Here is a 13,914-nt window from a genome sequence, read left to right as displayed (position 1 = left end):
GCAGTCAGTAAAATGTGATAAACTAAATGTTTGGGACACCAACAAGAAGAAAATGTGGCAATAGAAGACGCGTGGCAGCAAAAGGTGGAGGAATTCCAGCTGTGCATCATAGCCCATGACTGACGTGTTAGGAGACAATATTCATTTGTAACACCTGATGTTGTACAGTTTCATTAGACCTAAGTCAGAGAGTTTTTAAGCTTTGTATTAAACTTGCAACAAACAGAAGAAAGGGCGTAAATGTAGAGCACCAGGAAGTAGCGTAAGTTTAGAAATCCAAATCCTTTAATCCAGGTAGGAGTTACATTTAAAGGCAGCCAGAGGAAGAAAACACTTCCAACAAGGGGTTAAGCCCACACCATAAATTAGGACATTGGTAAGAACATTAGGAAAAACACAAGGAGATACTGGGAACTGCTGGAATACTTGTTTTATTACAAACTCACAAATCTGGCTAGTTGTATTTAGGCGAGACAGATTCAGCAGAGGTAAAGCTGAAGAGGACCAGACAAACAATTACAAGGACAATAAACTGACTGAAGGGAAAGGTGAGCGTAGGCACCTTAAGATGAGTTGATCCAAACAACTCGTGCATGATCTCTACCTGTAAGCATGAACAGTTCAGGGTTTTCCTTTGATTTCTCACTAGGTTGTATATATTCTCACAGACCGAAGTGAAATATCAAAGATATTTGTCCATCAGCTTCCAAGTGGTCTGTTTCTTTCTCTGAAGTTGAAATTGCTTTTCCCTTAAGAATATCTAATACATTTTTAATGACTGACAGTATTCTGCTCTCTCCAGTTCCCCCTGTAAGCAGAAACACAGTTTCTTTCACATCCCTAGGGGGGGAATAGAGATGGATCCACTTATTAGGACCGGCTGGTGCTCATCTATCTTTAATGGTGTCTTGCCATGTGTCTTCTCCAGTTTTTCCCCCCCAGATTAGGCATTAGGACATATTTGGCTTTGTTTTTCAGTGTTAGCGTGCAGTTATATCTAGTTGTTGCTAATGAGATGACCAAGGGTGACCTCTCAGTGATCCTCGCTGTGGGATTCAGAGAAAAATGAAATATTTAGATGCAGTGTAAAGTCTGATTGTTGTTGTTCCCCAGAATAGTGGGTCAGATATCGACAACCATGCAAGCCAACAGGTCATATAACAAAAGTCGCTGTCAAATCAGGTAAAAATAGAAAAAGTGCTAAAAGCCACCAGAAAACTGAATAATCCTAATGACATAAGTGAAATCATTTGATGAGCGCTTCACTTCTTTTCCATTTCATAGTGACCAATTTGATGTACAGTGTTTCTTTTTTTTCTTGTTTCTTACAAATAAAACAGTTTTGGTGTGTGGATTAAAAAACAAAGTCTGTCTTTGTAATTTCAGTTTCACTCTGAGCAGTTTTCAATAACGATCTATTTGTCTCTGCCTGCTTTATCCTCCACCACCTCTTATTCTTTCCCTGCCATCCATCAGTCTTCTTTGTTTTTCTTCCATGACCAACCCCACCTCTCTTCTACCTCTAGCTGATTTTTACCTTCTTCACCTTCTGTATCCACTTCTCCCTTTGCCCCATTCCTTCTCCTTTTTATCCTAAATGTATTTTTCCAACACTTTCTTCTTTTGTCTTTCCTTTTGCATTCTTCACCATTTCTCTTGTTATTCTTTATTCACCCATCTTTTCTGTCTCCCGCTTTCTCTTTCAGGTAAGACTTCCCCTGAACCACTGCATCTCACCTCCCTTGGCAGCCTGTTGGATGATCAGCATTGGCACCATGTAGTACTGGAGCAAAAAAGTGCTCACCTCAACCTGACTGTGGACAAAAACACGGAGAGAGTGCAGCTCCCGGCAGAGTTCAGTCGCTGGGCCATCGAACAGGTGTGCTAAAACACACTGATATAAAACTGACCAGTGGCGTGTTTATATAAATGTGCACAGAAAATATACAATATTTTTTTCATTGTGATCTCTACATAGTTGAGTTTAGGAGCTGTCCATAGCCTTCGATCGCAGAAGCCAGACGCCTCCAGTAAGGACCTCCATGGCTGCATAGAAAACCTGCTGTACAATGGCTTCAACTTGATAGAGCTGGCTAAGAATAGTGACCACCAAGTTACTGTCAGGGTAAGTACATGATACCAAGAACACCCATTTTTCTGTTTTCAAGAAAGCACCTATATGCTGTGACTCCAGGCTCTCAAACAGTTCGCCTCTTTGCATCAGTAACATAATGCCTTTACTGGCATTATCATAAATGTTTGGATTCTTTTAGTCTTTTGCATTTATTTCATTAGCTGCCTTTTTATTTATTTACATTTTGTTACCGCACCATCTATTCTTGTCTTGTTGTCCTGATTATATTACTTTTATTAACACACACACACACACACATACACATATATATATATATATATATATATATATATATATATAAAAACACCCAGCACGCCCCTGCGGGCGGTTTATCCTTCAAGCTCGGGTCCTCTACCAGAGGCCTGGGAGCTTGAGGGTCCTACGCAGTATCTTAGCTGTTCCCAGGACTGCGCTCTTCTGGACAGAGATCTCCGATGTTATTCCCGGGATCTGCTGGAGCCACTCGCCTAGCTTGGGGGTCACCGCACCTAGTGCTCCGATTACCACGGGGACCACCGTTACCTTCACCCTCCACATCCTCTCGAGCTCTTCTCTGAGCCCTTGGTATTTCTCCAGCTTCTCGTGTTCCTTCTTCCTGATATTGCTGTCATTCGGAACCGCTACATCGATCACTACGGCCGTCTTCTTCTGTTTGTCTACCACCACTATGTCCGGTTGGTTAGCCACCACCATTTTGTCCGTCTGTATCTGGAAGTCCCACAGGATCTTAGCTCGGTCATTCTCCACCACCCTTGGGGGCATCTCCCATTTTGACCTCGGGACTTCCAGGTTGTACTCGGCACAGATGTTCCTGTACACTATGCCGGCCACTTGGTTATGGCGTTCCATGTATGCCTTGCCTGCTAGCATCTTGCACCCTGCTGTTATGTGCTGGATTGTCTCTGGGGCATATTTACACAGCCTGCACCTGGGGTCTTGCCTGGTGTGATAGACCCCAGCCTCTATGGATCTTGTGCTCAGAGCTTGTTCTTGTGCTGCCATGATTAGTGCCTCTGTGCTGTCTTTCAGTCCAGCTTTGTCCAGCCACTGGTAGGATTTCTGGATATGGATATATATATATATATATATATATATATATATATATATATATATATATATATATATATATATATATTAGGGGTGCAACGATATTCGTATCGATATTGAACCGTTCGATACAGTGCTTTCGGTTCGGTACGCATATGTATCGAACAATACAACATTTGTAATTTATTTTATCAACTTTCCTTCTGACGATGCTGTCTGTGTTGAGCGCTCAGTGAATCTGCGTTCGACTACTCCGCCTAGGCTGCACTGTCAAGCGCAGATCCACTGAGCGCCCTCATTCAGATGTGGTGTTTGGAATTATTTTGGTTTTCATGTGGCGTATGACCCTGAAGGTAAGCGAGTCATGGACTAAAGTAAAACAGCATGTTGGATGTGCCACACAATGCTCAATTACATGGGTGGGAACTAGTGTGTTAGAGCAGTTAGCTCGTTAACGTGTTGGCCGTCTAGCCCCATGCACGGGGCGATCGGCGGTAGCTCGTTAACGGAGATTTGCCGTGTTGTGGCGTTAAGGTCATTTCAACGAGATTAACCTGAAAGCACTAGTGGGAACACAACGAATATGACTGCACATTTACACCGACATCATCCTAGTGCAAAGACAAAAACAACAAGCATGCTACTAACTTTAGCCGAGTCATTTAGACAGCTGTTAGCACATGATTCTCCTTATGCTGCTGAGAATATAGCCCAGAAGAAGCGGATAGTATAGCTTTTATTTTGGAAAGAGCCATTTCTCTGTAATAAACTCTCTTTTCCAAAGATGAGTGATTCCTCAATCAGATACAGGGCTCGCAATATCGCTGAGCTTATGTGAGTGAGCGTGTAAAAGCATTTCAGTTCTGCTGAGCCAAATAAGACAGGTCAGGGTGAAGAAGTGACAGCCAAAGAAAAGCTTACCACAAAACGGAGAAGTTATGACAAATCAGACTATAAGGCAAAAAGAAAGTGCAGCTTTATGGTTTCATGGACAAAATAATTTCTGTGGCTGCAATATGATGAGCTAAATAACCAGGGCTGCACATAAGTGGTCCGCAGGTGCGCATTCGCTGTCAAAATAAAAAACACGTACAAGGGTTAGGGTTAAATTTAAAAACTGTACTTTTGAGTTAAAATATATATTTATAATTTTAATAAATGACAAATTAAGAAGGCATGAACATTTTTTTTGTATCGAAAAAATATCGAACCGTGACACCAAAGTATCGAACCGAACCGTGAATTTTGTGTATCGTTGCACCCCTAATATATATATATATATATATATATATATATATATATATATATATATATATATATATATATATATATATATATATATATAAAAGGCTGGGGTCTATCACACCAGGCAAGACCCCAGGTGCAGGCTGTGTAAAGATGCCCCAGAAACAATCCAGCACATAACAGCAGGGTGCAAGATGCTAGCAGGCAAGGCATACATGGAACGCCATAACCAAGTGGCCGGCATAGTGTACAGGAACATCTGTGCCGAGTATAGCCTGGAACTCCCGAGGTCAAAATGGGAGATGCCCCCAAGGGTGGTGGAGAATGACCGAGCTAAGATCCTGTGGGACTTCCAGATACAGACGGACAAAATGGTGGTGGCTAACCAACCGGACATAGTGGTGGTAGACAAACAGAAGAAGACGGCCGTAGTGATCGATGTAGCGGTTCCGAATGACAGCAATATCAGGAAGAAGGAACACGAGAAGCTGGAGAAATACCAAGGGCTCAGAGAAGAGCTTGAGAGGATGTGGAGGGTGAAGGTAATGGTGGTCCCCGTGGTAATCGGAGCACTAGGTGCGGTGACTCCCAAGCTAGGCGAGTGGCTCCAGCAGATCCCGGGAATAACATCGGAGATCTCTGTCCAGAAGAGCGCAGTCCTGGGAACAGCTAAGATACTGCGCAGGACCCTCAAGCTCCCAGGCCTCTGGTAGAGGACCCGAGCTTGAAGGATAAACCGCCCGCAGGGGCGTGCTGGGTGTGTTGGATGTGCTGCCATATTCTCTGAAACGCCTGTGGAGACGGCTTATGGTTGAGAAATGAACATTCAATGCACGGGCGACAGATCTGGTTGACATTCCTGCTGTCAGCATGCCAATTGCACGCTCCCTCATTGCTTGTGGCATCTGTGGCATTTTGCTGTGAGACAAAACTGCACATTCCAGGGTGGCCTTTTGTTGTGGGCAGTCTGAGGTACACCTGTGCACTACTCATGATGTCAGATCAGCATCCTGATGTGGCACACCTGTGAGGTGGGATGGATTATTTCAATATAGCAGATGTGCCCACTACCACACATTTGGACTGATTTGTTACCACTGTTTGGGAGGGATGGTTATATTGTGTATCTGGAATGAATTTTAGGTCTCTACGTCCATCCCATGGGGAATGGGAGCAAAAACAAAAGTGTTGCGTTTATATTTTTGTTCAGTGTATATATATATATATGTGTGTATATATATATATATATATATATATATATATATATACATATATATACACACCGTATTTCCCGGACTACAAAGCGCACCTGAATATTAGCCGCACAAGCTAAAATCAGGGGAAAATCCTGTTTTGTACATACATTAGCCGCACCTGACCAAAAGCCGCAGGTGTTTCAATGTTGACTTATCATATGTAAGAGAATATGCACAAAGGGAATTGTCAGGAAAGAGATGGCTGTTTGGAGACACACCCCTTTTATTAATATTTTGAAAAACAAGTTATGGGTACATATTTGCACATGTAGTACATAACAGTAACCTACAGCACACCAGAACAATAGATTCAGCCTACCTTTTAGGCTCAGGTGCAGCGACACGGCTTTAACAAGAAGAAAAGTCAGTCATTCACCATCTTTCTCTTCTTCCTGCGCTCTAAAACCACCAAAGTCCTCTTCTCCAATGTCGGAAACGAACAGGCTCAGGATGGCTTCGTCATCCACTCTCCGCTTCTCTCCTTCGTTGTCACTTTCAAAACCAAAGAAATCCTCGTTGTCAGTGTCAGAGTCGAACACCCTCAGAAGGGCCGTGGCGGTGTCCTCCTCTCCATCATGCAGCAGTCCAACCCTTCAAAATCCGTTGGTGATCGTGGATGTTTTCGCACTTTTCCACGCTGTCAGAATCCACCGGTGGAGTTGGGCATAACTTGCTTTTCGCAAGTTTATCGCCGCTCGTCATCCACGCCTCCCGCTGAATGCGTAGCGCTACTTTGAAGTTTGTTTTTCGCGCTACTTCGTACGGCACTACGTTGCCTGGCGGACGGACATGTGACTAACATACCACTCTTGAACCCCGATCCTTCCGCCAGGCAACGTAGTGCCGTACAACAGCGGAACAAACAAAACAAATCGTCTTACGATATCACAAAAATCATGGACAATCCATAGAAAAGCCGCACCTGACTAAAAGCCGCAGGGTTCAAAGCTTGTGCAAAAAGTAGCGGCTTATAGCCCGACAATTACGGTATGTGTATATATATGTGTATATATATGTGTATATATGTGTGTGTGTGTGTATATATATATGTATATATATATATATATATATATATATATATATATGTATATATATATATATATATATATATATATATATATGTATATGTATATTATATGTATATGTATATGTATATATGTATATTATATGTATATTATATGTATATATGTATATTATATGTATATATGTATATTATATGTATATTATATGTATATTATATGTATATTATATGTATATGTATATTATATGTGTATATATATATATATATGTATATATATTATATGTATATTATATGTATATATATATATATATATGTATATTATATGTATATTATATGTATATATATATATATATGTATATTATATGTATATGTGTGTGTGTGTGTGTGTGTGTGTGTGTGTGTGTGTGTGTGTGTGTGTGTGTGTGAGTGTATATGTATATGTTCAAAGATTAGAACCCAAGACATCTTCCTCTACTTAAATAAATGTAAAAAAAAACCTGGCTACTCATGGTTTAAGCTGGGTATCTTGCAAAACTGTGTTGATTCTTGCCTTCCTAAAATAGAAAGAGATACAACATTACAGCATAAAATATCTGCAACACGCAGGGCTAATAGTTGAGCAGACTATTAGCAAAGGAGAGGGTGGTGTTACATCTAATGGTTTAGATAAGATAACTGTAACAATTTGTTGGCTGAGAAGTTTAAATTAGTTGAGAGTAGGAAAAGCTAAACATGACTTATGGATGTTTTTAATTGTGCTTCTTCTTCAGGAGTCGTAATCAATTGGAAGAAAAATAAATTTATTCTAAAGACATAAGCATTATGAAACAATTACTAGTGTGTACAGTTAGTAGAGTAACCTGATACCTGATGAAGATTTGGTTGAGGTTTCCTGAGCATCTCAAGAATCTGGAAAAAAAATGGACTAATCTTTCATCTATTTCCCAATAGATGAAAGATTATTGGGAAACAGTGTTCTGACTGAAATTTTCAGTGAGGTGAAGTCAATAGACCACAATTAGCAAAGAAAATAGACTTTTAGGGGGTAAATGCTTTGCAGAATGACCCATGTGTGAGCTGTACAGCTTTCCTTATATTTATCTTTAGACATGTTCTATTTTCTTAAAGCTTAATCCATCCTTTACACACTCTGATAATTTATTGATCAGTGCATCGAGAGGGTTGATATATATATATATATAGTGTGATAACGACTGATTTTGTGCTTTAATGTTTAGCTCCTCAAACTCCCCAGGCTCTGTGGGTTTTATATCTGAGAGAAAACACAGCATCAATAGCTAGATCGGAGGCACTAAAAAAAAAAAAAAAGTATAAACTGCAGACTCGTGACTCAGTTTTTTTTTTTCTTTTAGTGACTTGATTATTAGTATTATTAAGAAATCCCTACAAACAGCACGAGGCAGATTCCTCTGCTGCCTATCCAGCACTCACCAATCCTCCGCGTGCATAAATAACGACAGGTTAGCCTCGAGAGTAGATGAATGTGTTTGTACGTGCAGGTGTGTTCATACATGTTCACATCCTCAGAGCACCACTGGGAAATTATGTGGATGCCGGCAGCGGCGCTGCTAGCTGGTTAATGATGCTAATGAGCTCCTAACGAGGAGACTGAGCGATGAGAAGACAGAGGAGCCTTGATGGTGGTTAAATTTCTAGTAAGCCCTTCCTCGCCTTTATCATTAGAAAAAGAAAAAAAAAACATTTCTCCAATGACAATAAGTGTAGCGAACTCAGTGGAGAGCAACTCTGAACCATTTTGTAACAAATGGTTTCTCATTACAGTTTAGGATGAGAGAGCAGAGAAGCAAAACGTCTTGGTAAAAATGGTTCAGAGATTCACATGCATGGCTGAAGGTCTAATAGAGGCTGTTTTACAAGAGCTCCATACATCTCATAGTAATAGAGTATTAACACTGTTCTAGTCTGTCTTGATAAAGAGAGCACTTTTAGCCTTTCTTAAAGGCACGGCAACAGTAATGTGGAGTATTTTGGTTGTGCATATGTGTTAGTAAATGGCTTTTGGGGAATTTTATAGCCCACTTTTTACTTTTTATTTTGCAGTGGTGAAGCTTTCTCCACCGTATACTTTCATATATCACTTTAACAGCTCTACAAAGGGCTTTTAGATGTCATCTGTGTTTCCAGAGCATTATAAAGATAGCAGGCTGATATTCCCAGAAGAGAGCAGGGGCTGTAATATATAACTGCTACAGCCTTAGCAATGGACCTAGTGTCATTACCACTACTCAAAACAATGGGTCGCAGTGGAAATGCCTGTATAGCACTGTTCATATGCATATCTACCTCCCTGTACAGCTCTGTGATGGGTGACATTGCTGTTTTTAGTTAGGAGCCATTGCTATATTGCTATATTCAAGGAGACTTGCTGATGAGATCGCTGCGCCACAAGGTCACAGCGACACGCCCTCAGCAGCTGATTAATATTCATGTTTTATGTTGTTTTATCTCACCAGTAATCATTTTTTTTCTTCCCACCTCCCCACTCTCCACTCTTCATGTTTCTCTCTCAGGGCAATGTGACCTTTTCTTGTGCTGAGCCAGTTTCCGTTGCTTTGACGTTCCCCGGGCCACAGAGCTTCCTCCAGTTGCCCGGGACTACAGCGTCCTCGCCGGGTGGTGTGTCTGTCGGATTCCAGTTCAGGACGTGGAACAAGGGAGGGCTTCTGTTCACCTTTAGCCTTCCTCAACAAGAGGGCATGGTCTGGTTATATCTGAGTGATGCCAGACTCCGACTGATGATCCATAAAAGTGGCTCAGTGGTGCTAGAGCTCAGCGCAGGTCAGTGTATAAACCTGCACAATGAAATCCTAACCTTTCATGTGTCAACCCCTTACTGATTTATGTTTTTAATACTGTTTTTAAAATAAAAAGAAATAAAATATCATTAGGGTTGTCGCCTGCTGTTTTCTCAGGTGCTGCTCTAAATGATGGTCAGTGGCATGCAGTGGATTTTACAGCCAGACGCGGTCGCTTGACAATCTCTGTGGATAAAGGAGAAGGGGGCATTGCTCATGCTGCTCCCTCATTTCCCATCACCGCAGAAAGTCAACTGTTCTTTGGTGGTAAGAGTGAATTCAGGCTTTTGGGCTTTTATAAACTAAGAAACTTTGAAATTCCTTAAGTATATGTGTTTCTACATATTATATCTATGCTTAGATTAACTGGAAAAGCAATTAGAAGATTTCTGTTCCTTCTGTTGGCTGTAATTAAAGTTCTTATTCAGTTACAAGATCCCCTGAAAACTGATTTTAAAAGTATTTCTCTGGAAAGCTAGATGTTCATGAAAAAATAATCTTTGAGGTGTTTAACACTGCATACACAGCTAACCTCCTTCATCGTGACTGTGTGGGTGTGTTCGTATTAAATTCAGGAAGCTGAGAATAAAAGCGAACAATCTGTTTAAATATTGCATAATCCTGATTCGTATAATAAATTGAATGGCAAAGTACATCAGAAACTAGTGTGGAAAATAAATCATCCTTGATATCTCTACTGATATGGATTGAGTAATGCGGGAGGAACAAAATGATTCTACATCATTTCATGGAAATAAAAATTATCAACGTACAGAGGACTGAATTCAAAGACACCCTGAAAATCAAAATGAAAAAATGATGCAGCAGGCTGGTGGTTGTATGCATGCCTGACGATGTTGGGACATTTTCCAAATAAGATGATGGATGGTGTTCTGGGGAATCTCCTCCCAGCTCTGAACCAGCACATCAACAAGCTTCTGGATAGTCTGAGGTGTAAACTGGTGGCATCAGATGGACCAAAATGTAACGTCCCAGAAGTGCTCTATTGCAGCGGTTCCCAACCTTTTTTACGCCACGGAGTGGTTTAATGTCAGACAACATTTTCACGGACCGGCCTGTAAGGTGTCACGGATAAATACGACAAAATAAAAAGATACGACCAAGATAAAAACTGTGGTATTATGTAAATATAATAATAAATGCAAATTCACTGTGTAATTGTGTAACTTTATTAGCAGCGTCCTCCTGAAATGCACCAACAACATTGAGAGTAACATCCTCCCCCTCTCCCCCTTAATGTTCTCTGGTCGCTATGATAACACGTAAATATTTCTTTCAAAATAAGACACACAACTACAACACGGGAAAAGACCCAGGGAAACCGAGTTATCGATAAAAACCCTGAAAACCATAAATTTCACACCCGAGCCTCAACTCTCATGGACCGGTACCAAATGACTCCCAGGGGTTGGGAGTGAATAATTGGAATTGGCACTCAGTGGTATCCTCCCCGAACTGCCTGCATACTGTCACCACATGAGGCGTTGTGGTGCACCAGGAGGAACCCTTGACCTATTGCACCAACATACTAGGGTCTGACAGTGGGTCTAAGGCAACAACATCCTGATACCTAATGGCAGTCAAGGTGCTGTTACCTAACTTTTAGAGGTCTCAGCTTCTTCAAGAAGCTCAACAGGACAAGACTGAGCTGTACATCTGCATCTAAAGGATGAAGGTCACTCTTTCGAGGATGCCAGCGACCATCTTTGAACAGAGGGGGTCGCTTACAACTGTCTGCCATCTATAATCCAGTTTTGAGATCCCTTCCCAGACGCCTTAACGCTCACTCACATTTTGAGTCATTTGATCTCAGTAAGTCACATGACTGGGTGAGGCAAGGTCTCACAGTGGGTTCACCTGAAACCTTGGCTGATAGTGACCCACACCTGTTTTCCCACCTTGGCTGGTGAGATTCGGCGGAGGATCAATAGTAGGTCCATGAACATTATAGGGTCACTCCCAATAAGGCTTAAAAATCTGGGACTAAAATCCATCAATTGGTCTTAGAACTGAAGAAGCTTCTCGCATGAGAGGTGAAACGTCTTCAAGAAACTTAAACTAGTCCAGATGCTTTTCTTTCCAAGCTCCTGTATCCAACAAGGGTCCCTAGGCTAGACCCCCCCATGCTATCCAAGCCTACCTCAGACATGAGCGAAAGACAGAAAACTGAAACCATACCAGCTTGGATGTTGCCCGGATGTTGAAGAACCAGGACACACTGATGAGAAGTAGGCTACTAGAACAAGAAGGCGCAAGTGGGCTATTGATATAGATATACACACACTTACAAGGATGGATGCTCATACTAAACATGGCTCAGTTTCAAATGCTGAGGTCAGCACATGTGCAAGTACACCCTACATGCCAAAAACTCATGCAGGCTTTAGACTGGTCCACATTCTCATTTCAGTGAGAGGTTGGATATCCCTAATATGGTCATCTCTGGCACACAACAGTTCCACCCATCTGTTGTTCAGATTTTCAGTTAACGAGGGGAAGTCAGTCAGATTAAGTTGGCTTAAAGGCAGAGGATTAAACAGCTTGTTCCAATACAGTTTAAAAGAGCATAGCTATGTTTATATAGAAGATGTGATATTGTATGTATGTGTATATTGCATCATACAGTTAGTGTACTCTTTCTCTCATCTTGCTTTTGTCTCTCTTTACTCTGTCCTTGCCTCATGCTGCAATCCACTTCATTCTCTTTCTTTTTTATCCCTCCCTTTCCCCCTTTTGTTCATACTTCACTGCCTCCCTCGCTGCCTAAAAATCTCATCTCCTTTGTTTTCCCTCTGCTCAGCAATATTGTAGTCTAGCATTGTGTTTAACAGCTTTAGGCTTTTTTATCATCCTGCAAGTGCACTCTCGCACATTTACACATTTACTCGCGCTAGCTGCAGTAAGTGGACAACAACAAAAAAGATGACCTGTTTTCATATGATTTAAAGATAGATATGAAGCAATAAAATAGCCAATTAAAAGGTGCAAATGATCCCCGTAAGACTAATCATCAGTATTATGAACGCTATTAACTGCATGAGAAGACCAGGTCATCCTCACCAGTGTTCCCCTGGTACTCAAACTGTAATGGTTCTAGTGCATGTTGGAGTTGTGGTCTCATGGGGCTCACACTCCCCATATCATATCTCTGTTATTTGAGAAGTGAGAGGAATTGCTCTGTAGTGATTAATCATCATTAGCTGCCCTGCCTTACTGGCATAAGACATGATGTTTTCCTCCTGCACCAATGACTTAGGCTGAAGATAGCACAGGCAGGCTCCACCGGCTTTGACACACGGTCTTTAAGTGCCAGAGTACCGGGCACCACGGTCTTCCGCCTTCCCTGAATTCTGCCTCCTGAGCTCAGCTCTCACCCAATCCACTGTAAAGAAGAGCTGAGGAGAAGCTGGTGTAGAAGGTGCTTAGTGAGGGTGGTGATGGCGAAGAAGCTGGACTGGCAGAGGTTGGCGGGAGCAACTGGTCAAATCCGTTTGCAGAGCATCTTAAACGGCTGATTTCTCTTCTGCTTGAAGCCAGTAATGATATTCATTCCTCTCTACACCTCTTTGATGTTATTGCACTGCAATTTCCTGTCAAACTTCCTTTTAGAGTCCCCTTTTTCCTGTTTCAAACTGCTTTTCAACTCATGCTATGCCAACCTAATTTTTTTCCCAGTCACTAAACATGACAACTTCCTTTTTCTCAGTTAGGAGGCACTCGATAGTGCACACAATCCAAGGTGTGTTAAAGGGAAAGGAGTGAACTCTGGTCCACATTTGCAGGATTTTAGGCACTTAGGAGTACAAGAAAAAAGCACAAATAACAGCACCACTCTTTATGTGGTAGAAGACCTTTTACCAGAGTTTGACTTCATTTTACTCTCACTCATCATTTTACTCATGCACTGCAGTTCTGACATTTTCTAAAGGGCTTAAGGACTTACCTAAGACAGAACAGAAGTGTTCAATGCAGATGAGATATTAACTGATCTTTAACCAGCCAGCTCTGTGGGACAAAGGGCATGTGATGTTGGATTGTGTTGATATAAGAACAGAGCAACTAATATTTGGGCACATTCACTAGCAAGTGGGTGTTATGTGCTCTGTCTCCTGTATGCACTAGTAAGGCAGCGGTATCACGTAAATTTTACAGATTATTTTCACTGGTACGAATGTGTGTGAAGCAGAGTTTTTACTGCTTTGTGCTACATGTTTTCACTTCACAAGCATGCTGTAAAGCTTTCATTTATACATTTAAAGCCAGTCTGAAAGTTCCTGCAATATACATGTAATTTTCACACCACCACTAAACTTTAAAACCAAACTACTGGTCTTGTTAACACCTTGTGCACTT

The 13,914-nt window shown here is 41.4% G+C and overlaps 1 protein-coding gene across 1 annotated transcript in view; it reads left to right on the top strand.

Moving 5' to 3' along the window:
• LOC113011429 (contactin-associated protein-like 4) overlaps nucleotides 1-13,914 on the top strand; it is a 163,400-nt gene that overhangs the window by 87,227 nt on the left and 62,259 nt on the right. Inside the window, exons 6-9 of the mRNA XM_026151015.2 lie at nucleotides 1,707-1,879; nucleotides 1,979-2,125; nucleotides 9,256-9,523; nucleotides 9,658-9,807. Coding sequence (XP_026006800.2) covers nucleotides 1,707-1,879; nucleotides 1,979-2,125; nucleotides 9,256-9,523; nucleotides 9,658-9,807 — 738 coding nt within the window. The remainder of the gene's footprint in view (nucleotides 1-1,706; nucleotides 1,880-1,978; nucleotides 2,126-9,255; nucleotides 9,524-9,657; nucleotides 9,808-13,914) is intronic.

Source organism: Astatotilapia calliptera, chromosome 18, assembly GCF_964374335.1.
Source record: "Astatotilapia calliptera chromosome 18, fAstCal68.1, whole genome shotgun sequence".
NCBI classification, from domain to species: Eukaryota; Metazoa; Chordata; class Actinopteri; order Cichliformes; family Cichlidae; genus Astatotilapia; species Astatotilapia calliptera.
The sequence above is the reverse complement of the archived record's forward strand: the minus strand, read 5'-3'. Positions and strand labels throughout refer to the sequence as shown.